At 55.5% G+C, this 23,859-nt stretch overlaps 7 protein-coding genes across 7 annotated transcripts; 2 read left to right on the forward strand and 5 right to left on the reverse strand.

The window, feature by feature from the left end:
* Positions 1 to 650: 650 nt before the first annotated feature.
* On the reverse strand, positions 651 to 2,587 carry SETTUDRAFT_162332 (uncharacterized protein). Its single transcript, XM_008022628.1, has 3 exons — positions 2,296 to 2,587; positions 1,244 to 2,247; positions 651 to 1,183 (listed from the first exon to the last, which is right to left on the reverse strand). The coding sequence occupies exons 1-3, from the start codon at positions 2,557 to 2,559 to the stop codon at positions 703 to 705; spliced, it is 1,749 nt and encodes a 582-aa protein (XP_008020819.1). The 5' UTR covers positions 2,560 to 2,587; the 3' UTR covers positions 651 to 702.
* A 1,058-nt stretch (positions 2,588 to 3,645) lies between these two features.
* Positions 3,646 to 5,203, reverse strand: SETTUDRAFT_162334 (uncharacterized protein). The gene is made up of 4 exons (XM_008022629.1): positions 5,139 to 5,203; positions 4,692 to 4,946; positions 4,557 to 4,639; positions 3,646 to 4,482 (listed from the first exon to the last, which is right to left on the reverse strand). Exons 2-4 carry the CDS (start codon positions 4,912 to 4,914, stop codon positions 3,796 to 3,798), a joined length of 993 nt encoding a protein of 330 aa, XP_008020820.1. The 5' UTR covers positions 4,915 to 4,946; positions 5,139 to 5,203; the 3' UTR covers positions 3,646 to 3,795.
* Positions 5,204 to 5,791: 588 nt separating this feature from the next.
* Positions 5,792 to 8,553, reverse strand: SETTUDRAFT_170543 (uncharacterized protein). The gene is made up of 2 exons (XM_008022630.1): positions 8,509 to 8,553; positions 5,792 to 8,457 (listed from the first exon to the last, which is right to left on the reverse strand). The coding sequence occupies exons 1-2, from the start codon at positions 8,527 to 8,529 to the stop codon at positions 5,929 to 5,931; spliced, it is 2,550 nt and encodes an 849-aa protein (XP_008020821.1). The 5' UTR covers positions 8,530 to 8,553; the 3' UTR covers positions 5,792 to 5,928.
* Positions 8,554 to 8,769: 216 nt separating this feature from the next.
* On the forward strand, positions 8,770 to 9,687 carry SETTUDRAFT_18403 (uncharacterized protein; the record flags this gene model as incomplete). The annotated part of the gene is made up of 4 exons (XM_008021888.1): positions 8,770 to 8,783; positions 8,838 to 8,946; positions 9,012 to 9,178; positions 9,228 to 9,687. 4 exons carry the CDS (start codon positions 8,770 to 8,772, stop codon positions 9,685 to 9,687), a joined length of 750 nt encoding a protein of 249 aa, XP_008020079.1.
* Positions 9,688 to 11,065: 1,378 nt separating this feature from the next.
* Positions 11,066 to 14,613, reverse strand: SETTUDRAFT_86552 (uncharacterized protein; the record flags this gene model as incomplete). Its single annotated transcript, XM_008022278.1, has 6 exons — positions 11,066 to 11,097; positions 11,249 to 12,125; positions 12,198 to 12,250; positions 12,298 to 12,937; positions 12,987 to 14,271; positions 14,342 to 14,613. 6 exons carry the CDS (start codon positions 14,611 to 14,613, stop codon positions 11,066 to 11,068), a joined length of 3,159 nt encoding a protein of 1,052 aa, XP_008020469.1.
* A 1,342-nt stretch (positions 14,614 to 15,955) lies between these two features.
* On the reverse strand, positions 15,956 to 18,253 carry SETTUDRAFT_162336 (uncharacterized protein). The gene is made up of 5 exons (XM_008022631.1): positions 18,152 to 18,253; positions 17,760 to 18,069; positions 17,646 to 17,704; positions 17,550 to 17,589; positions 15,956 to 17,493 (listed from the first exon to the last, which is right to left on the reverse strand). The coding sequence occupies exons 1-5, from the start codon at positions 18,225 to 18,227 to the stop codon at positions 16,296 to 16,298; spliced, it is 1,683 nt and encodes a 560-aa protein (XP_008020822.1). The 5' UTR covers positions 18,228 to 18,253; the 3' UTR covers positions 15,956 to 16,295.
* A 4,229-nt stretch (positions 18,254 to 22,482) lies between these two features.
* On the forward strand, positions 22,483 to 23,829 carry SETTUDRAFT_170546 (uncharacterized protein; the record flags this gene model as incomplete). The annotated part of the gene is made up of 4 exons (XM_008022632.1): positions 22,483 to 22,547; positions 22,600 to 22,694; positions 22,772 to 23,460; positions 23,521 to 23,829. 4 exons carry the CDS (start codon positions 22,483 to 22,485, stop codon positions 23,605 to 23,607), a joined length of 936 nt encoding a protein of 311 aa, XP_008020823.1. The 3' UTR covers positions 23,608 to 23,829.
* Positions 23,830 to 23,859: the final 30 nt, after the last annotated feature.

Genomic DNA, 23,859 nt, shown 5'->3' on the forward strand with positions numbered 1-23,859 from the left:
CGTTACCAGACTCAAGTTCTTATCCCAAAGCTAATTCCCTTCGCAAAGGAGTGCCAAAAAGAGAGACCACGTGTCTTTGTTCAAGAAGATAAGGCACCTTCGCATACCCACCACGCTCAAAGAACTATATACCGAAACGCTGAGGTGGAGCAGCTCCCATGGCCAGGCAATTCACCTGATCTCAACGCTATTGAAGCAGCCTGGCCATGGCTCAAAAGAAAAACAACACGAAGAGGCGCACCAAAAAGTCGGGCGGAAGGGACAAAAGTATGGCAACAGTACTGGGATGAGCTACCTCAACACCAAATTCAAGCTTGGATAGAGCGTATTCCGTTTCATATTCAAGAAATCATTAAACTTGAAGGTGGCAATGAGTACAAAGAGGGGCGGCGGGACCGATCTACATAGCTTCGGCCCTATTTTCGGCAGTAATCAATGCACCCCTTGTCAGCAAGAACTTTTGACAGTCACCTCCGTATACATGTAAGCATGCCTCATCCACGCCCATCACAAAAGACCCTTATGACGTTGCCCCGCCTGCTGGACCAGCCAACCATGTGCGCCCTTAGCATTACCAGACATTGGCTGTTCGCTCTCAACAGTACAGTCACGGAGCTGTCTCTCGGCATTCATTCGTTCAGTCATTCATTCGTTCATCTATCCACCACTATCCATCTCTCTCTAGCCGCCTACCTCCTGGCCTCAAGCAGCCCGCTTTCCACGCCTCGACATCCTCGGCCGCCACAGTCCTCCCGCCACGCCTCGCTTGCCCAGGAAACCTTGCTGAGACCACTGCGGCGTAGCGTCCGGTGCATTCAGCGTCGTGTTGTATGTAGCATTTGCCGGCGTCACACTCATCTGGATGGTGGCATTGCCCTCGCGGTAGTCGCTCGTGGGCGTGCCCACGGTCCTGTAATTATGGCTGAGTTTCTTGGTTCCCGTTGCCATGTCAACGCGTTTCAGTGCGCGCTCAAACATGGACAGCGCCGCGAGCGGCTGATAGAACGGCACTTCGTGGCCCGCCTCGTAGATGCGCAGAAACGAGTACAAGCCCGACTGCTTGACCTGGCCGTGCACAATCCCGTCGCTGGTGCTGATGTTTGTGAAGCCCGCTTGTGAAAAGCCCGTGGCGTTGATCATGCTTGCAATCACCTGCCCACCCAGCCAGTTGCAGTTGTAGTCGCTGTTCCATGGTTAGACTCTACCCTCATGCAACCAAGCCAAAAAAAAGCACAAAACTTACGCATCGCCAAAGTACATGGTCAGCTGAACACCCGCAGCAAGCAGCTTCTGGCACGCCTCAATCGTGCCCGCCTCGCGGTTGTCGTCACCCGTATTTCCAAACGCCGCCGAAACTATGCTCGACGACGTAGAGAAGTTCTGGTAAGCCCCGATAGCCTGCTGCACACTCGGCAGGTTGAGATAGCCCTTGAAATATCCATATGGGAATGGGTCCGGCGTCAAGTATCGCACGTCGTACTCATCTCGTCCAAGCGCATTGTCGTACATGGACTCGACCTTGTTCGCACAGAACGAGTCGGCCGCAGAGCATATTGCGTTGGTCCCAAGCTCCCTGCACTGCTTGGCCTGGTCCATGCAGTTGCCAGGACCGTACAGATTGTTATACCATTCGTCCTTGTACGTCTGGTTGAACGGGTCGTAGTCGTACGTGTTACCAGGATACACGGAGAAGTTGTAGTAAGCCTGGTACTGGACAATGGGGTCAAACCACCCATTGCCAATCAGCACATTCTCCAGCTTGATCTTGTGTGCTCCCGGGATCTTCTTGGCATTCTGATCGAGGATGTAGGCGTTGAAGATGGGCGCGTAGTGTCCGCCATAGCTCTCCGTCGCAAAGTTGAAGCCCTTGCGAGCGTACTGCGGGAAGGCTCCCATAAATCCCTGCAGCGTCTTCCACATGTTTGGCGCTGCAGCAGCCGTGCTGTTGGCCGTCAGGCTAAGATCCTGCTTCGAATATGTTCCGCATGAGCCGAACTGTGTGGCATATTCTGGGCACGTCGCATTCGGTAGCTCAACCAGGTTGCCGTCCGAGTCAGTGTAGCCTGGCACAGGTATGGAATACGAGAATCCTGTCGTTGTAGGCTGGTCGATGAAAAGCATGTTGCTAGCGTTGGTCCACGAGTACGGGTTGTCAAAGGGCTTCATGTCCGGCCCAATACCACATGGGCCTAGTTCTTGAAACAGTCCATACATGGACGTTGAGCCAGGGCCTCCATTGATCCACACCTACACAATGTTAATACAATCCTCGTTGCGCGCATAAGGTCCACTCACTGTCAAAGGAGCATCCGTGGGATCCTGGTTGCGCGCCTCGAAGAACCACCAGAAGATATGTTGGTTGTCCTCAACGTCTGCGTACCCCGAGTAGCTCTTCACATCGGGGTTCAACTCGCAGATACCAGCCGGAACCTCCTTGTACCGCACGCTGATGTCGGCATATCCCTTCTTGGTTATGAGATCCTTGGGCGCAGGCACGAATTGCCCAAGAGCGCCTGCTGCCAGCAAAGGCGCGACAACGAGCTTAGTCGAGCTCCTCATTGCGACGCTTTCAATTAAAGAAGTAGCTGTAACACCTCCCTGTCAGCCCTAACAGAACCCAACTTGGAAAGAAAAAAACATACCTTTCAGACAATGGCGAAAGCTCTGCCACGATCAACAACCGTCAACAAAAAAAGACGCAGCTGGTACGCTTCGGAGCGGACGACAGCGCCTGTACATATAATGAACAAAAACCCCGGTTTGGTCTTCATTCTGGCTAGCCTTGCTGCAGAATATCGTCAGTACGACCTTCCTGTGCTGGCTAAGAACTGGCTTATCTTAGTCCCGGAATTGAGGACCCAATAGTCTCAGTCGTCGCATTCATCTGCTCGTACTCGCAATGGAGTACACGGGCCTCGGAGCCACCACTCTCATAGCAATCTCCGGCCGCTAGACCGCAATGAGGCTTAGTGTCGTGCCCAACATCTACGTAATGGACATCGGCCAAAGATACGGCTCTACTACACCGCGCTGCTGGATGTATTCTGCATTACTAGGGCTTAGTGGAAAGACACTGCGCGCCAATACCAAACGCTTACCTAGCTATTTTCAGCATATAATACCATCCAGGGTCTGGAATATTAGACATGACTGCCTGCCACCTATTCTTTTTACTCAAAACTGCGCCTTCGTAGGCTCGTTGGGAGCAAAATACCTTTGGCAACGCGCAATCCACACAACATCCAAACTGCGTTACCCCACGTTACTCGATCCCGACGGCGCATGTCTTGGTGCGAGCTTGTGAAAAGCTTGCTAAGCTTAATGGCCGCCTTGCTATAATCGCCCACCATCTTAGGCCGCTTCAGGAAGGTACCTACATGCGCCACTCGCCGGTTTACCCGGCCGGCCAGAAAAAAGCATCATACCCAGCCCTCCATTTGTCTCTTGGAAAACACGCGTGCACAATTGCGGCTTTTATCTGCCCAGTGGCGTCGCCGCCATACTTTGTACTGTACAAGTTAGCCCATGTCATGCAAGACAACGGCAGTCGTTCCTGCAAAGCCTCTTCGTATCAGCTAAACCGACTCGATACGCCACAATGTCACCACTCGCCATTCTCAACACCGTGCACAGTGCTCGTCAATCGTCATTTGCTGCTCAGAGCTCTTGTATTGTCTCTATTCGTTGTAGCTATCATTCAAATCTTTCAGGTCCGTCACTTCGTATGCATTCGTAATTTCCTTCCAACGCCTCATACTCCAGTGCCGCAATGCCATGCAACTGAGCCCCAGGCACCTACAATACCGTGCCGAAGCCAAACGTCGTCTTGATACTCCGCACGTAGTACTGATCCCAGTTGGTCTTGGTCGGCTCTTCCTGCCCCACTGGTACTCCGCGCCATTCCACCCTCATGACCGTGACCGCGTCCACGTCGTTCTGGTCAAACCATATCGACAGTGTCGAGTAGTGTCCCGCGGGCCATTGTGCAAGTCGCCATTTCTGGACGATATGTGTAGGCTCTTGGAGCTCGGTAAACTCTCCGCTGACGTTTCCGCCAAACAGTTCGAATGTGCCACCAGGCTTGGCACCCGTGAAGTTCTGCGGAGGTGCACGCGTAAATGCGGCAAGACGCTGAGGGTCGGTAAACGTCTGGTACAGATTGGCTGCATCTGTCCGAAACTCCGCGCTGTCGGTAATTGTCGTCACGTTGACAACTGCGCCAGAGCTGCTCTTTTGAGAAGAGGGTGCTTCCGGCTTGGAGCTGCTCGACTTGTTGACGCTCGAACTTGAATACACCTTTGCAGCCGGAAAGTTGCTGCTAGGGTTGGTGCCTGGCGCATGCTGGATGTCCTTTGCGTGCTCAGCCATGACGGCTGGCGCAAGCTTGGCAAAGGCTTTTCGCAGTTGCGGTACGAGATCAGAGCGCACTAGCTCTTTTACGGGCTGTTTGCTGCTGTCATCCGAGTACACGTCTACCTCAAACTACCGTAAAACGTCAGCAAATGATCAAATCTCCCTGGAAGAGGCGACACGGGGTGCAAGCAAAGGGAACATACGACATACTCGTCTTCCTCGGTGTCGTGAGCGACTTCCGGGACGGTAATAGTGCCGCTGGCCTCCTCGCCCTCCTTGTTCTTGCCTGCCGACCGAGTCAGCTCGCCCAAGAGGAGTGTAATTGAGAAAAGACATACCTGAATATTCCAGCTTCAGTTTCACGTCGAAGATGGTAATGACCTTGCCCTTGCGCTGGCTCACGTCGACGTCTCCGTCCATGCTCACCACCTTGTCGATCTTCGCAGTGACGCCATCTTTCTCTGCTGATATTTGCACGAGCTCCTTGTCAAGGTACTCCCGCGTCCAGCCTGAGACATCCTTGTTGACCCAATGCCAGTTGTTGGGGTTGTGTAGGACCATCGCGTTCGAGATGTATGAAAGCTTTCTATTACACGCTAGTCAGTGTCGGAGCCTCTACATCAATCCAGAAGCGCGTGCAGTGAAAACGACTATCAGTAGGCGACTAAAAAGTCTATGCAGCTGATCCGCATGCAAAGAGTACAAGTCTTCTCAGACTGGTGCCAGCTTGTGTCTCATCATTTAAAAGTGGGGGCAAAGTACACAATGCAAGACTTACAAATTACACGCTGTGAGCCTGGTAGTTGAGCCTGAAGCCTGGAGCCGAGAAATTCATGTGCTCAGCTACAGCGAGGGGGGTTGAGAATGGGAATTATGTAGAGGGGAGGTGAGGGCAGAAGTTTCTGGAACTCATACTGAAGATTGCGCTAAGCTCGGGCCGAGAGAATATCCGGATATCCTATTGGCTCGTGCCTCGATCTGGCAGTCGATCTCGTGCATCGTGTACTAGCCACGTTGATTTTGATTCAGCTTACCAGACATCAGGTTATGCGCCGTTTCACTGTAGTGCGGGCAACTCAAATTAAGGACTGGAGGATGACCCACAGTCACGTGGCGCGAGTAAACTGTGAAATACTTGGACATTTGAAAGTACGTACTAGATGCCTATACTGCCAAGACTGGGAGGTATCACTAGTCAAACCTTAGACTTCCGAATCACCCCTTGGTATAGTAAGTGCGTCTGATGTCTGACAGATAGGCTGTGCAAGTGTTCTAGAACCTGCTGCCATCGTCCAGCTGTACAAACTCAGCAAAGCGCGTAGAATGACAAGGTTCACGAACCCCGGTCAAGATAGGCCAGGGGTACAGTCGTCGCTAAAACAGAATTCACAGTTGCGAAACACTACGACACATCACTACATGATTCCGTGGTGCCATTCAAACTTGATGCATATGTTGAAGAGTCATACTTGATAAGTAGGTGAAAACAAAAACGCCAACCCGGATGCAAACCGAAACCGTTACGAAACCAATGTCATGTGCGGCTTGGAATGTTGTTGAAAACAGGCGTGAACGCTATGCCTCTTCTTCCATCTTGACATCTTCGCCCTCGGTCATATCGACATTCATATTTCCCTCCTCTTCCTCGGCAACCATGGCCTCCGTGGCTTGTTCGCCATCGCTCACATCGCCCTCTCCATTGGTCTTGGCGTCGTTGTCTTCAGCCTCCTCAGCCTCTTTAGCAGCCTTGGCCTTTTCTGCGACGTGATTAATGATTTCGGTATCCTTTTCGTTGAACAGCCTTAGTAGCATGGCCTTGCGATCGTCCTTGTCAACCATAAGGTTCGCACTACCCGGATGTCTCCAAAGAGGCAGTACCATACGGAATGGGATGCCCTTCTCTTCACCCTTTTCGATTCGGACGAAACAGCATCCCACATCCATCTTCTGAAGCTGCTCACCGACTTCGCCAAGTCCCGTGTCGCCCTCTTTTGGTAGCTTGGGAAACATTTCCCTAATAAGCTGGTGTAGCGTCTCCTTCTTCTCCAGCTTGATGATGCGCTTCTTGGCCCACGGCTCGAGGATACGGATGCCCTCGTTCTGCAGCCGCCACGGCGCTTGTGTACGGTCCAGGTCCTTGACCTTATGTGAGACGAACATGACCACACCACAATGTATGAACTTCATGCCGCGGTCCTTGTTTTGCGAAATGATGGTTTTTGCGAAAGCAGATGTGTAGTAAATCTTGTTGAGGGACAATCCTTCCTTGTTCTTGACCATAAAACGGTCACGTGGGAAGCGGCTGTCGATGCCGAAGAAATCCATGATGGAAGCAATGGTCGCGTCATCAGAAAGAAGGTATTCAAAGTACTCCTTGGCCTGGTTCTGGTTCTCAGGCTTGGAACGGACCTCTTTGGACACTCCGGATTGAGCGTTTGAGCCGTTCTCTGTAGCCTCGGGGAGTCCATCGTCGGTCTTGGCCTTCTTTGGTGCATCGGTATCTTCAGACTCTTCTAACTTGCGTTTGAGAGGAGCTGCAACGTCAGGGACATCATCGGCGGTCTTGGTAGCGTCCGCTTCAATGATATTTTCAGCCGGCGTTGGGATAGAAGAGTCCGTGGTGGTATCGGCCGGCGTCTGGGCCTTCTGGGCCTTGGCAGAGTTTTCTGGATTCTGAATCTGCGAAATCTTAATATCATCGAGTTTCTCGAGAATGGCGATGAAGAAGCCGCCAGTGTCCTGCTGGTGCGGGTAGACACGTATGCAGCGTTCAAGGGGAATGCGCTCTTCTTCGGACTTGGCGATAGGAGGGAAGCAGCTGGCAGTGACCTTGGTGGAGAACTGGCGTTCAGGCTCTTCAGCGTCGTATTTGGCTCTTGCCTTTTGGTACGCCTCCCAGTTGGTGAACATGTGGGCGGTCTTCTCTCCTCCGGCAGTAATGGACGATGTGTCGAGGACCTTCCACGCGTTAAGACCTGGCTTACGCTTGAGGTTTGGCAGGTGATCGGAGCAGTCTACGAGCTGGACCTTTGAGTTTCCTCCACAAGCCTCGATAGCTGCTGCAACAACGGCCTCGTTCTCTACAGGATTCATACTGCAGGTCGAGTATACCATGCGTCCGCCCTTCTTTAGCATCTGCAGGCCTCGGAACAAGATGCGCAGCTGAAGGCCGTGCAGACCGAGTCCATCCTTGGGTGTCCACTTCTGCCACACATTGGGGTTCTTGCGGGCTGTTCCGTCACCAGAGCAGGGCACATCAGCCAAAATCCTATCGTACTTGAGGTACTGCTTCTTGCCACCCTCGCTGGGCAGCTCGATCGAGGGGAATATCGAGGCGTCGTGTTGCGTAACGATAAGGTTAGGAAAGTTGAGTCGCTTGACCTGGTGGACCAACATGCCGGCGCGCTTATAATCCGAATCATTCGCGATAAGCAGACCCGTCGAGCGTCCGTCGTCGCTGTAGTCGCCGTCTGCGCCAAGGTCGACAGACTCGCCGTTCGCTACCCGCTGCACACGCTCCTCCTCGTCACCGTGGATCATCTCAGCCAGCTGTGCCGACTTGCTTCCCGGTGCTGCGCACATGTCGAGGACCACCATGCCCGGCTTTACGTCGAGAAAGTGTGGTGGAATCATACTGACAACCTCCTGCCTACTGATATTTCCCGAGGCAGCTTCAGCGACGAGGAACTTTTGGAAATCGGCAAAAGGCGCGTGTCGTCGGATAATCTTTTTGTGAGTCTTCATGTGCCACACGAGCTCGTCAGGGAAGGCCTGGACTGGCTCGGGAGGCTCGACTGGCTTTCCCTCAAAATGCTTGGACGCAATCGCGGGAACGTATCGCTGCTTGAAGATCTCACGCACAGCGAGAGCATCGGACTTTGTTCCAGTAAAGCGAAAGCTGTTGGGCAAGTCGGCTTGGAGAGCTTTCCACATTTCCTCAAACTCTGCCTCGTCGAGAAATCCTCCCATGCGGTAGTAGCTTTCGAAAAGCTCATTCTTGCGCTCAATCGTGGACCATGGCTCCGTGCGCGTATCTCGTCCTCCTCCTCCACCGCCACCACGTCCACCTTTATTCTTGCCGCGAAACGGTTTGCGACCGCCGCCCTAGGTAGATTTAGTCATGTTCTCTGCGTGGCGCATGATGCAGATACGTACGCGACCTCCTCCTCGTCCCATTGCTGTATATTGAAATATGTACTGCCTGAGCTCGGCGACCTTGCAGCAATTGTCGCAAGTTGGAAGCTCTCAGGAAAATGTCGATGGCGGCGAGAAGTGGACCAATGGAGCGGGGCATTAGCGCTGCTCGTTGTCTTGGCGAGGGCACTAGCGTCCGCACATGAATTTCGAGTTTGCCCACCGAACTTTGCCCTTCCAGCTTCCCGACAACAACAAGCCAGCCCACTAACCACCAGCAAAATGGCCCGCACCTCGTAAGTCTTATATCGCGACAGCGTTTTCCACATACTAATTGTGGGTTTTTACAGCGTTCCCTCCCACAATGACATCGCCATGCCCGAGTCGGCGCTCAAGAAGCAAAAGGCTCACCAGAAGGCGACCGAGTCCCAGGCTGCGGATCTGAAGAAGAAGCGTGAGGTATAAAATCTCCCAGAACCTGCGCAAGCAGATAGGAGTATCGCAGTTGGCTAAGACTTCCTTAGGCCAACAAGCAGAAGCGCGAGGTCATCAAGGAGAGGGCCGCCAAGTACAACCAGGAGTACGTCAAGGCCGAGAGGGACATCATCGAGGCCAAGAGGGCCGCGAAGCGCGACAACTCTTTCTACGTCCCTGCTGAGGCCAAGCTTGCCTTTGTTGTCCGTATCAAGGGGTTCGTAAAATTCTGCCAGCATAGCTCGGCGCATGCTAACCCAGCCTAGTATCAACAAGATCGACCCCAAGAAGCGCAAGACTCTCCAGCTTCTCCGTCTCCTCCAGATCAACAACGGTGTCTTCGTCAAGCTCACCAAGGCCACCTCTGAGATGCTGAAGATTGTCGAGCCTTTCGTCACCTACGGATACCCCAACCTCAAGACTGTGCGTGAGCTCGTCTACAAGCGCGGTTACGGAAAGGTCAGCAAGCAGCGCCTGCCTATCACCGACAACGCTCTCATCGAGGAGAACCTCGGCAAGTACGGCATCACCTGCATCGAGGACGTTATCCACGAGATCTACACTGTCGGCCCCAACTTCAAGGCCGTCTCCAACTTCCTCTGGCCCTTCAAGCTCTCCTCGCCCACTGGTGGTTTCCGCACCCGCAAGTTCAGGCACTTCATCGAGGGTGGTGACCTTGGTAACCGTGAGGAGTTCATCAACGCTCTCGTCAGGCAGATGAACTAAGCTGTTGTGCTTTTGTTCATTGGGTGGAGTACCGGTTAGCTTCAAAACGATACCACGAAGATTACGATCAGTGGTCGCCCACTTCTGAAAGAGGATGGAGGGCAGGCCGAGCCACATGCTCTGGTTAGTCTAGACAAGTCTTTTGCGTGTCAGCTGAAGAAGGAATTCAAAAGTTTATTCCATCCTGAATTTGGTGTTGATTTGGTGTGATGATGATGATGATGATGATGATTGATGTGGTACTGTGAGTTGTTGATTGCAGTGCTCATTGAATTTGCTCTTTAGAGAGGTGATTTAAACTTGACGCTCTACCGCCATGTCGATATGCATAGCTCGCTGTGTCGTCAGAAAATACGGAAACCGTGAATAGATTGCCCTTGATACATGTATACTCTCACCATGACTATATATAAAAAAATACCAGCAAATAGCCCTTGCTACATACATACCATATCCAAAACCTAACCTAACAGAGCGGAGCCGTCCTTGTAGCCTCAAACCAAGAAACCAACATTCCACCATGAAGTTGATACAAACAATCCATGTAAAAACAAATCCATGCCCAAGCCCAAGCACAAACTTGAGCATAGACACAGGTGCAAGCTCCAGCTCCAGCTCCAGCTCAAGCCAAGATGTGATTATTATTATTACTATTATTATCAGCTCATGATGCGAAATCGGAGTCCGGCGCTCTCCGCTGCCATGCACTCTGCACTCTCTGCACTCTCCGCATCTCACTCTGCACTCTCAGCATCTCATTATCATTATGATTCTCATTCTCATTTTCATTCTCATTTTCATTATGATTCTGATTCTGATTCTGATTCTGATTTTTGATTCTGATTCTGATTCTGATTTTTGATTTTTGATTCTCAAAAACTCAAACGGCCCCTTGCACATTCCGCGCCGAGTGGAAAGTACATAGCGCGCGCGCGCGTGTGTGTGTGTGTGTGTATGGGGGGAATGTTAATTAATAATTAGTTAGTTAGTTCGATAGATGGATAGATAGATAGATAGATAGTTCCATAGTTCCATAGATAGTTCCATAGATAGATACGAGTTAATTATCCACAACGAAAACAACAACAACAACAACAACAACAACAACAACAACAACAACAACAACAACAACAAAAAGAACAAGCTAGCACCGTCATTTCCTAAACTCAAGTCACATAGTAATACTATCAAATAGCTTGAAGCGCGAAAAACAGATTAGGGGGGGGGAGAGGCAGGTAAGGGGATGAAGTGCGAGGAGAAACAAAGGATATGTACTCATAGGGGGGAAAAGTAATTAATGTAATCGATATCATTAAATTCCACGATGTATCTACTTTTTGCCTCATTGATTTCATATGTGATAGGATATGTCAAACAACTACATACCCGTTCCTCCTGTGCCACCGGGCCCTATTAAAGTTAGCCAAGGAGGATTCAAACGGGTGTGAAGTATTTTTGCTCTCTGCGTAGATACGATGGGGAAAAGAAAAAGAAGAAAAAGAGAGAAAGAGAGAAAGAGAGATGCAAGGTTTCAAGAAAAAAATAACGAGACAAGACTCACCAAAGAAAAACCCATCAAAAAGATCCAACCCATTTCCATCACTCCAGTCGTGCGTCCCGTCTCCAAACCCCATTCCAAAGCCGATGCCGACATCCTGCATTGCGCCAGCGGCAGCAGCGTCGTTTGCGGTGCCGGCACTGCCTTGGATGGGGAAGCTATCTAGAAAGTCTAGATCCGAGAAGCCTAGGTCCGGGTAGACGGAATTGATGTTTTGTGTAAAGGCGTTGTAGGGGAGTTGATTTGATACCTGGTATGGAGAGGCCATGGACGAGTTGGTTGGTGGTGACGCTGTAAAGTTGGGTTGCTGGTTCGGGCTAGTCATTTCCGGGCTTGCGGTGAAGAAGTTGGTTTGCTGGTGCGATCGGAACTGGGGCGAGATTTTCAGGTCGGCTGTAAAAGGCTGCTGCAGCTGTGGGCTGGGTTTCAAGGGTGCCGGTGGGGGCCTCATGGCGTTGACTTGATTGCTGATGCGGCTAAAAGACCGCTTGTCTGTCTCATCCTCGGAGAAGAGATCCTTGAGATTCATGTCGAAGCGTGGCATCGGGCGTCTTTGCCGTTGCTGCTGCTGGTGCTGATGGCTGGAAAAGTTTGCCGCGTCCCCTGAACTATAGCCTTGCATCTCAATATCCGCTTTCTTGTCAGCGTCTGCAGACGCATGTGCGGTGCTTGGTGAGGTTTGTGCATGATACTTTTGATTCTGCGGGAGAGAACGCAGTGCCTGGGATCCAAAGCCTGTCGTTGACATGCACATCTGAATGGTTGCTTTACTCATCCGATCGAATGCATCGCGGCATGCTTCCGCAGGCGGACATTTGTCGATCAGGTCACCCAGCACGGATGTTGCGGCAAGCACGGTAAAGTCGACATCGTCAAGAGACTGCCATGGTCAGCAGGGAAGGTTACACAAACACGTCGTCTTTGACTCCACAATCGGATAATCTCAACCTACCAATAAGCTCCGTACATGCACGCTGTGCCACACCGCATACAGAAAAGATATGCCTATGACGCGTCAGGATACTACAAGCCTTCAGACTAGGCGCACTTACCAGCCATGAAGAGGTGATGAGTAGCGAGGAATGTGTAATTCACCAGGTGCACACGATGCAGCTGGCGGTAGAGCTTGAGGACTTTCTGGCCGGCTTCCGCCACCTTGAGAAAGACCAAGTCCTCGTCTTCGCGTTCCTCAAGGTTGCTCATCGAAGGACTCCCCATGTCTTCGCCCGTATTGCCAAGTTCGTCCTGCAGACCTGATGGAACCACCAGGCTCTGCCGGTACAGCATAATCAGCGCTTGCCAGTAGTTGAGTTCCAAAAACAGTGGAGAAAACTGTACGCCAGCGTCAAGCTGCGTTGGCGCAGATTCCTTCCATGCGAGCAAGCGCCTATCGACATCCACACGCCAGGCGCGGAACGACTCAAAGTTTGCCAGGAACGGGGATGGGAGCTTGGTGTGCATAAACTCGTTTCCTTGGTTTGCACCACTTGCTCTTGCCTGCTGTGCCTGTCTGTGCTGCAGGACTTGTAAGATTTCCGACTGCAGTAGTCTCAGGCGGAAGTAATGGTGAGCTACAATCTTGTAGGTTGGCTTTTCCTGGTGTGGCTGCGGTTTCAGAAATCCCTCCTTGGTAATGAAACGGTCATCGAGCAACGAGGGAAATTCTGTAGTCACAATCTGATCTGTGATGCCCTATCCAGGTGTTAGCTCTGGAAGACTTGGTTGCAAAAGGCGGTCTTACAAACGGTCTCCCGACACATGTGCTCACAAGCCTGTCTAGGGAATAGACACACCACCACAATCGCCGCCGCAAGTCTCTGACCCACTGTCTCCGGCCTCTTTCTTTGGCATCTATTTTTGACGAGTTGGTACTGCTGGTAGCCGTGCTGTTGCCGTTACCCTTGGACTTGAGTGGCGTGTTCCCAACAGTTTGGTCTTCCGCGCCCGCTCCGTCAATACCCACTCCATCCTCGTAATGCAACCCGAGATCCACTGCGAGGCGGACGGCAACGCCCACAATATACCACAGGCCCGGGGCCACGGGCCTGAGTAGCGCAAAGCCCGCGAGGAGTAGCACAGCTTGCAGTTCCTCGAGACCGCCGCCGAAGCCGTCGGGCCGGTCCGCAGCAGGGGACGAGCCTAGAAAGTTTTCCAGATGGACAATGGCGGATGCATGGTACTCCTCGGGTTGGTGCTGGTGGCCTGCAAGTCGCCGCTTCTTGCTGCTCGGTGGAGACAGGCGTGATTTGTTTGGTGATCGGCCATGATCCGATGTCGGGGAGCCCTCTGAGTCGGAGCTGCCAAGTATGATGCCGGCGCCTATGGCGAAGACAATGTTGAGCATGTACGATTCACGCGAGGTACGGTGCCGCTCCCCCGAAGCGTACACACGCTCAAACAGCTGCATAAACTCTCCCCGATGCAGGATGGGTATTTGTGGGTTCGCGTGCTCAAAGTACAGCTCAACAAGTCGTGAGCCGAGCTCTCGGTCAGGGAAGGGCGCCTGCCGTATGGTCGGCTTGGTCTGCAGTCCAAAGAACGAGTCGCGCATCGAGGTACCGCTGTCGACGACGCTGCTCTGCGCCCTGCCTCCCCGGTTGCTCCCGCGCTCAGACGACGAGCCGGACACGGAGCTCTTGACCGCAGCAAACACTACTCTTGCAAAGGATATGCCAGAGGTTGAGCCCAGGTACCTCGGATCACTGGCACCCTGCACCGAGACCATGCCAATGTTGGACACGAGCTTTGTAAGCTTCTCGCGGTCATACCTCTCGCTCTCTTCTTTGACCTGGGCGGCCGTCTGCTTCGGGGTGGAGGTGGGGGTGGAGGTGGTGTTGTTGTGGTTGTTATCGGCGGTGGTGCTGCTGCCATTGCGGGAGGGCGGCGCAGCCGAGGTGGAAGTGGGTGGGACAGCGTCGTTGAAGGTATAGGCTGGATTGGAGTCGTCGGCCTCGTGGAAGTCGATGGCATTGTCTCGCAGGAGGCGCTCGAGGTATGCGACGCGGGTTTCGAGGTAGTAGACATAGCTGCCGCATGCGTCAGCAGTGAGCCGAGGCGGGCGCTCTCGACAGCTCGCGCTCTCGACTTCTCTCATACCTGCGCGGAATCTCCCGCTTGGTGATGGGGTCGTAGCCCACGCACTTGACGCCGGCCTTGTCGCATGAGGCGCACGAGGGCAGGCGTTGGTCGCATCTGTTTTTGCGCAGCCTGCAGCGGTTGCAGGCGCTCACATTGCGAAAGGAGCTCGACGAGGCGGGCGCGGCGGGCGAGGCGGGCTTGACCGTCGTAGCGGATGCAGGAGAGCCAGAGGGCGAGGGCCTGTCCCCGTCATGCGACGACTCCTCCAAAGAGCGCTTGAGGCCGCTCATCAGGGCGCATGGCAAGGAAATGTCGGGGTTCCGGCTAGTTGGAGCTTTGGGGCGGCGTATTCCCGAGCTCACTGCAAAGACGACGGGGCGGCGGGCAGGCTCTCGTGCTTTGCCCCGCACCGCTCAGCAGCCTACACCAAGGCACACAACACCACCACCACCACCACGACTACGACCGCAACGGGCGACCCAGATATCCATGTGGGATGCGATTGCGCGGCGCCCAAGCAAACTCGTGCCGTGCGTCGCTCGTGGATGGCCAGCAGCAGGCCGCGCGCGGGTCTTATCTCTGCAGCGGAAGATAGGCGGCGCGGGACAGCGTGTGGGAGCTTGAGCTTGCTGCTTGACGGTGCACCAAAAAAGGCCAGTCACGTGGGCAGATGGATGGATGGATGGGTGGATGGATGGATTGTCGTGGGATGGGAATGCCCGTGTTTCGCATGGCCATCATGGATATGGCGTCGGTGTGGATAGCCATGTATACGCTACTTAGCTATACTTACGCCCTTGGACCTGCACTTGGACTTGGGCGGCCCCGGTTTCCCCCGCCGCAAGGAACCCCGTCGCCTCGAGCAGAAAAGGGTAATTCGTTTCACCGCAACGGTGCGCGCGCGCAACCCATGGACGCTCAACCATGTCGTGGATTACTGTACATACATAGATACTATAGTCGACCCAGATTAATAGGCCAGGGTCTTTGTCCGTGTCTGGCCATGGGGGGCGGTCACTGACTCGAGACCCTGGAGACAAAAAAACCCTGTGCATAAAGCACACCGTTTGAAGCACCTCGTCGAAGCAAAAAGGAAGCATTTGTAACATTGCAGAGGGGGGAGGGGGGGGGCTGCGAGGACAAAGTACCACATGGCGCGGCGCCTGTCTAGCCCATTAGGCCTGTTTCGTCTACACGACACATGTATGTGCCTCTCTCTGGTGGAGACACACACACACACACAGCTTTGGCTTCAGTCTCACCGCTGCCTCTCTTTTTCCGAGTCATCCCATCTGTCACCCTCCGACAGCTTCATGCGCCATGCATGCGTTTGGGAAAAGCAAATCACAAAAGAAGCAAAAAAGAAGGACAGGGAAAAGGAAAAAAAGAAGAAGAAAAGTCTGCTGCTGTGTTTGACCAGAAATTTCATTTCAAGTCGTCAACTCTGCTTGAGCAAGCTATTCTAACATACATACAATGCAACAAGCAAAAAAAAAATACACAAAAACTAAATACTACTACCGGGGTATTATGTTCTTGAAACAAACGCCTGCTCGAGGACGACCATCGCTGGCGCCGGTTACAATCGAGCTTTTTCCTTTCTAAGTAATACTGATTCCAAAAAAAAAGTGCCGCCCAATAAGTGATGTCGCTAAAGTCGCTCCCATATGATGATGCGCCCAATGAAAAGTGTTGGAATCCTCGTCATTCCACCAGTTAAACGTCTATTATCCCGAGAAGAAAGAGAGAGAGAGAGAGAAAAAAATCGAGTGTGAAAAAGAAGCCGAAGAAAAAGAAGAAAAAGAAAAAGAAGAAGAAGAAGAAGAAGAAGAAGAGGAAGAAGAAGAAGAAGAGAAGAAGTGGAAAAAAAATCTTGTCGCTGCCAGCGCGTGAACATTAGGTTCGTGGCGGGTGCGGTATATCCAAGGAAAGTTAATGCGCCGTGTTGCTTTTGGTCGTGAACTTTTTCCTTCTATTTGGAGAGGACCGTCTCTACGGCATCGTCCGGAGTCAGCGTCATGATGGAGTCAGCGTCGGAATCCGTGTCCAAAAGGGCCTCCTCGTCTTCCTGGGGGCTAAAGTGTGTTCGCTTGTTGCCCTCGTGCAGCGCGAATCCGGGGAGCCAACCGACAAGGGCAACAGCGGCAATGGCCCACCATGCGAGGCCGGACATGTGCAGCGAGGTGCCCAGGCTGTCGACGGCACCGGATACCGTGGGGCCGAAGCCTCGAGCAACACTGGCAGAAGACATGGCGATGCCGTTGAGGGTTCCAAGCACCTTCTTCGAGGGCGAAGAGTTTGCCAGGATAATGGCCAGAGAGGGATACGAGAGCGACTGGAACGTGACCTTTGCGACGAGGAGAAGCATGAGTCCGGGGATACGAAGGCTTTCCGGGAGAATGACGAGGTAGGGAGCGAGGAGATAGACAATGGGGTAGCAGGTCAGAGTAATCCAAAAGGTGCGGAGGCTGCCGAGCTTCTTGCTGAGCCAGGGAAAGACAATGACCTGGGCAAACATCTGCAAAAAGCCCTGGGCGGCGAGGAAAGCGCCCGTCGTCTGCGTCGACCAGCCAAAGCCGCCCTCGAAGCGGAAGGGGAGGTGCTGGGCGGCGGCAGAGGGCAGCTTCTTGGACATGAGAATGGGCAGCAGCTGCTCGAGCGAGATGGTGTGAAAGGCAAGGATGCCGTAGCAGACGACATTCATGCACACCTGCTTGGAAAGGGCTTGGCGGAACGTCGGGGCGGGGGCCAGGTCCTTGTCGAGGGAAAAGTCGGGCAGCTCGGAAATGGAGGTGCGGGTGCTGCACAGCGTGGGCGAGCTGTCGGTGCTGCGGTATGCGTGGGCAGTGTGGTGGTCGTGGTTGTTGAGCATGCATGTCATTTCGTCGAGGGCGGCATGCTTGTCGTCAAAGGTTTGCTCTGCGTCTCGCTTCCAAAGTTTGCGAAGCAGCCATTGCCCCACCTCGCGGCCGCGATCCTGGTCGTACTTGCGATCCTCGTGCGTCTCCTCGAGGAACAAGACGCCGACCGTGAGGCCGAGAACAACAAAAGCCGTGCAAACAAGGTTTGGGAGAAGAAACGGGTACGTGTCGAAAAGGGTGTGCCTGAAAAAGGGCATTACGTCGGCAGGGCGCGCGAGGAGGCCGCCAAGCGCTCCGCCAATGATGGTGCTACAAAGAAGCGGTCAGCCGAGAGACGAATCAAGCTACGCGTGGGCAGGGCTTACCCAAGGCACCACACAAAGGGCATGATGGAATAAGCGCGCGCTATGCAAAAGTCAGTCGTTGATCGGCGGGCGCCATTAGAGTTGGGCCAAACCCACGCTGGTGTCGCTCATCCGTGATCAGCTCTGCGACTGTTGTCTGGAGGACGCTAATGTTCCTGCATATTCGGTTAGCGAGGGCCCCCATGGCGCTAGACGGCACTATGACCTCACCCGTTCAGCAATCCCCCGAGCGCCCGCGCAATCAGAGCCATTGGCAGGCTCTGCGAGAAGCCGAAAAGAAGCATGCTTAGCCCCGTGCCAAAGAGGCCCCCGAGCAGCACCTTCTTCCGCCCGACCCGGTCGCTGAGCCGGCCCCAGAAGATGCCGCTGATGCACTCCATAAAGGCAAACGACGACGTGACCATGCCCGTGTACATGGAGATTTGCGTTGCGCTCTGCCCGCTCATGAACGACTCGACCATGAAGTAGGCATAGGGGAATATTGACATGAAGGCGATGGGTTCGCATATCCGGCACAGCGCTGGGCAAGAAGACGAGTTAGTGAGACGTCACGCGCAATGGGCCACGCCCGCCGGAAAGGAGAGTGTGCAGGTGAGCCTCACCAAGTACCGCCATCTGTCGAGTAGGAAAGGGCGTTTTGTTGCTACCCATGGCAGCGGGCACGCCATACCGAGCCATTGTCGTCCGTCGTGGTTGTCGTCGTGGTTGTCGTCGTCGTTGTGCGTGAGTGAGTGTGTCTATATCCGTCGATGTACCAATCGGTCGATGAGGTCTGGTTGTAATAGTATTGTCGTCGTCGTCGTCGTGGTTGGTGTTGGTGTTGTTGGTGTAGTTGTCGTTACAAGTATGGGGCCCTGGTGATGGTGGTGGTGAGAATAAAAGAAACAGGACGGTAGACGGTGCGTGGATGTGAGTGGGCGGGTGAGTGGGTGGAGGGTGGGTGGGTGGGTGTGTGTGTGTGTATGTATTGTCAAGTGAGGGTTGGTCGAGACTAATAAAACATGGGCGGAGGTTTGGGACAGATTAGTACCTCCAGGGTTTAGAAGGGCGGTTTGCAAAGGACGCGAGCGTCACAGGGTATATAAGGAGCAGCAAGATTTAAGTGGCGTCCTGAAAACGGATAGCCGGCTGGGAGGGAGCAAGGATGGTGGCGGCGGGGAAGAAACGGAGAAGAAGCGGTGATGGCAGTGGGTATGGATACGTAGGGTGGGCGGATAGGGACAGCGGAGGGACCAGCAAATGTAAAATGAGTAGCGGATCCGTGATGGCATAGTTACCACGACACAACCCCCATCCAGGACGATAAGCGACCGAAGGGCTGAGGGGCGGGCGGGCGTGCTGGCACAAACCAGGTGCTAGCAGCGCGTTTGTTTGCGAGCGCGTCCATGTCACCAGACGAGCACTGTGACTGTGCGAGCATGCAAAGGCGACGGCGGGCGACTGGCTGGCGACGAGCGACTGAGTGACTGAGTGACTGAGTGACTGACGGGCGACCCCTGAAGGGGTGGTGGGCCAGGGCTGGCTGGGGCTGGGGAAGCAGCAGCAGCAGCGGCAGCAGCAGCAGCGGTGGCAGCAGCAGCGTCGCTGTCTGCGCGGGCGGGCTCTTGGTGCAAGGTGGTTCGGGTTGGGCGGAATCCACGACCTTGGACGAGCTAGAAGCAAGCGAGTAAGGCGGACCAGGGAGAGTTGCAAGAGCGTTGGACGTGGCTCGTAAGAGGAACAGGATCAACAGAGCAGCCCGACTCCCCGGGACCCAAGTCGTCGGCGCTAGAGGGGCGCGCGCATGCTTTTACCAGATGCCACAGACAGCCTGCAGCCCGAGTCGAGGCGGCGGCCAGGGGGTTTGCCCCCCTGTCGCACTGGGAACGACATGCCGGCGCCGCAGCTGGCCGTTCACATGCCGTAAACGGACGCCGGTACGCTGTCCGCGCCCCCGGCCGACAAATGGGACCGCGTGCCGGCCAAGCACATGGTGCGCTGCTAATTTTCGCGCTGCCCAGCCAGCCTCAGGGGCAGCAGCGGCGCAGAGGGGCAGAGGGGCCTGCCCGGCGCGGCCAAACTTTTTGACAGCCGGCGAGTCAGCAGAGTCGCCGAAAGAATTTCGAGAAGCCCAGCTCAGACCACGTCCGGCTTTGGGCTGCTGCTCCTCAGCACAGGCGTGGGCCATGGGTCAGTCGCTGGCGCCAGGCCGGCCAGGGCAGGCCAGGGCAGAGCAGGGCAGAGAGCAGGGCAGGGGGGCGTCGAGTGGGGAGCGTCGTGCGTCGTCGTCGTCGTCGTCGTGGTAGTCGCATGTACGTACGCACATGGTGGTGGAGTCAACCACGACGACGAGGCGGCGGAGGCGGCGGAGGCGGCGGAGGCGGCGGCGGCGGCGCTGGTCGTCGTCGCGGTGGAGTCGAGTGGAGGTGGTGATGCTGGCGATGCTGGCGATGCTGGTCTCGTGGTGGTGATGATGATGATGGCCATGCTGCTGATGACGGCCATGGCATTGCGGGCATTGGCTCGCGGCGGCTGCAGCACCACGCAAAAAAAAAAAAAAAAAAAGAATGGCGGTGTATCGCCCTCTGACTGTTGGCGATGACTGAAGCACCGCCTGCCTGCCTGCCTGCCTGCCCGCCCGCCTGCCCGCCTGCCCGTCTGCCCGTCTGCGCGCCTGCACACCAGCCGGTCACGCGGCGACGCGCATCAAACCTGCCTCGCTTTGTCGCGATACACGACGATCCGAGTAGCCGTCAGCGCCGCAGAGCACACACGAGTCGTGCCGCTTGACTGGCCGACGACGACGACGCAGCGTGTTTCGTGTCCCTCAGATCACGGCCTGGCTCCCTGCGCCCGGCCTTTTCATTTGCTGCCCCAGGTATCATCTCGCCGCACCCCGGCCCAAGTCAGCCTGCCTCTGAAGAAGCCTCTCACCACTGACTGACTGACTGACTGACTGACTGCGCGCCCTCGGCCCAACCGCGTCTCAGCGCAGTGGCTTGCCATGGCGGCGGCGGCGCCTGCTCGTCCTCGTCGTCCTCGTCCTCGTCGTCGCCCTCGTCCTCTGCGGCAATCTGTCATGGCCCGTCGCACATGCGCCCTGCAACGTCACAACCTGACTCTGGATCAAACCATGACGCTGCCCAAGCTTGGGGGATTGCCTCGCCCGTCAGCTGACCCTCGCGCGGCCATGTCAATGTGCGTTGGACGCAGCGCCCTGCTTTGTACACTACACTGCCACTGCCACTGCTGCCCATGTCCGCCCGCCCAACCACGCCCGCCAGCGATCCCGGTGGTGCCGGATGCACCTGCGTCGCAGCTTGCCCGTGAGCCGTCGCAGGCCGTCGAGCCATGCTTTGCTTGTGCTGGCCATGGCAACAAGCCAAAGGTGTCAAAGTATAACGGCTGTTTCGACGCAGCCAGAGTGGGCCATGGCGGCCATGGCGGTGTGGATATCTAAGGCTGGCCTGCAGATTTCCACGCGAGGACAGGGTTTAGCCGTCTGGCACAGGTGCATGGGTGCGTCTGCGCCTACGCCTGCGCCTGCGTCTGAGACAGCCACCGCCTTTCTTAGCGCCAAAGCCCCCCCCCCTGGCCCTCTGATTGCTCCTGGCGCTGCTGGAATCCTCCGAACATGCCGCCATACTGCTTTGGCCCCTAGCCACTGCCGTGCCTCGCCGTGCCCTCGCAGCGCCGCAGCAAGCACGCCTGAGTGTGTGTGAGCGTGAGAGAGAGAGTGTGTGTGTGCCTGTGTGTGCTTGGGTCCGCGAGGTTTCCGAGGCTCGGGGGGTCGTTCACGCGCTTGTCGGAACGAGTATACAAAAGCGCCCAAAGCCTCGATTCCGACAGCCTGGGTCGATCCAAATTGGCCTCGCTCGATCATGTTGCAGCCAGCTTTGTCTCGATTTGGGCACCACTCGTCGTCGTCGCTGTCGCTGTCGCTGCTGCTGCTGCTGCTATGCTCGACATGTCCTCTGCTTGCTGTCTGTCATTGCTGCCGCCGGGGCAACCACTGTGTGTCACCCTCGCCATAAGGCTACCCACGCTGCGCTGGCTCCAGTCAGCGCTTCTTCACTTCAACGTCGCACGACAGCTGGCCACCGCTACGAGCCACAGCCCGCCGTGCCCCAAACGCCCTAGCCTGCCACCGGATATCCCTCGCCCTCTGCCTGTAAGCCCGTGTAATATGTCCAGCCTGGCTCGGTAGCCTGCCAAAAAAAAACGGCAGCGCCAGTATTTGTTTGCCAAGGTCGTGGGGGGGTAGCAATGTGTGCGCCGCCTTGACTCGTCGACGCCAACGGCCCATGCAGTCACTGCGCCTTCTGCCACCTTCTGGCTTGTCTTTGTCCGGACCGGTGCAGCCTTTTCGGGCGCAGCGACTCGGCCTCAGGCACTCGGTACTGCTGCACACTAGAATCCCGAGTTGAGCGTGGCAGAGACGAACCACGACGATCAGGCGGGGGTCAGGGAGGGGGGGCCCGGCACTGTCGGAGAAAGCAAGGCCGGTCCTTGGAGTGTAACCATGGCAGACGACGACGACGCAGACGTTGAGTAGGTGGCGGTCATGGTGGAGATGAAGCCATTGTCCAACGCAGCTGTTTGTTCCGTCGCAAATGACCTCGTTGACGTGATTGTCACCACTGCCCACCTGCCACGTCGGCTGGCCGCCCCGTCCAAGGCCGTCACATTGCCGCCGTGTGCCCATGTCGCCCTGGCAGGCCCGGTGAGCGAGCGCAGCGTTGGTGGTGTCGCACTTGCGCCCAAGTGCAAATGAGGCAGGAGCGGTAGGGGGGAGGGGACGAGGGGACGAGGGGGGAAGGCGCGCCAGCCAAGGCGATGGCGCAAAGCGGCTAGCGGCCAGCACTAGCGCCAAACGCGCATGCACATCTGCCATGCCTCGACGCATGCCGAACTGCTCACTTTCCAACCATCCATCGCCCGCGGCCAGCTCAAGATGCCGTTGTCAGGCTCAGCATCGGCGCTGCCGTCCTTTCGGAAACAGCATCTCCTCGTCGAGTTGTACGTCATGCCAGCCCCCAGCCGGCCAGCGGTTCCCTGACTTTGCACACAGCTCCCGCCTCCGCCATGCACAGCTCCATGGCGTTTTCCTGAGCATCACGCCTGGCGACCCATCGCTGTGGGTCGGTGTGATCTTCGTGCGAAAAGGTAGGGTGGTCCATAGGGCTAAGCGACCGTCGTGTGCCTTCTTGTCCGTCCAGATCGGCCGTATTCACGCGTGATAGGACCGTATGCGCCTGCAGTCCTACGCTTCCAACTCTCCTTCCCGCCCAACTATCCTGCCCTCCCCCCTCTCGTGACCTTTTCCACCGATGTCTTCCACCCGCTGCTCACGCCACTGACCACCTACACGTACACGACGGGCGCCGCCGACTCGGACACGGTAAGTGCAACGGATGAAGAGCGCCTGCCCCCCGGCGGATTCAGCCTGCGACACGGCTTCCCACACTGGTTCCGACGCGCTCGAAAATCCGTGCCAGACTCTCGCAATGCCAGTGCTTCCGGCTTGGCCAGTCCCGCACGTCCCGACTGGCATGCCACCTCGGCTGCTTCTGGTGCGCCCCAGCACACTGACCAAATCTCCATTGTGCGCATGCTAGAGTACATCCGCTCCACCTTTAGTGACGACTCCATATTGGACTCCCTTCCGCTCGACGCCGCCGCCAACCCGGGTGCCTACCACGCCTGGCGAGCCCATCGCGCTCCCGTATTGCATGCCCACCACTCGCCGTCCCCATGTCCCAGTCCAGACGAGCCCATGGCTGAAAAGCCCGACGGCAGCAGTGCCCTGGGCCGAAACCGGCGCCCGGGAGAATGGAACTGGGACGGTGTCTGGGAGGATCGTGTCAAAAAAGCAGTCAAGGCTAGCCTCTCAGAGTCTGTCCTCTTCGGTGCCGGCGCTGGAGAAGATATTGTAAGTCTCGAGTCCCCCCCCCCATGCTAGTCAAGCCGTACTAAGCATTTGTTTCTTTAGATTCGCTTTCGTGAGGCGGACGAAGAGATGCAGGACAAAATGAAGGCGCACCTAGACATGGCTGCTGCGCGGACCGCCGAGGTGTAGTGTCTCAAGTCACCGCCATGTGTTGTGTGGTGCAGGCATGGAAGCTGGACTACTGCAAGAGCTCTTTTTTTTCAATAGTGTTGCTGCCCAGGGTAAAGAACAAAGCTCACACTCAGGTTGGCAAGGCAGGCGCGCTAGGTGGCTTGATATGCCCCTCCATCGTGCCTTCTCAACGTGGTAATAGCTAGCTTCATCTCAGTCGACGTATTCGCCCTCTGTCCATTACGTGTGCAACTTTTGCATCTCATCTTG

This window comes from Exserohilum turcica (assembly GCF_000359705.1).
Source record: "Exserohilum turcica Et28A unplaced genomic scaffold SETTUscaffold_1, whole genome shotgun sequence".
Lineage (NCBI taxonomy): Eukaryota > Fungi > Ascomycota > Dothideomycetes > Pleosporales > Pleosporaceae > Exserohilum > Exserohilum turcicum.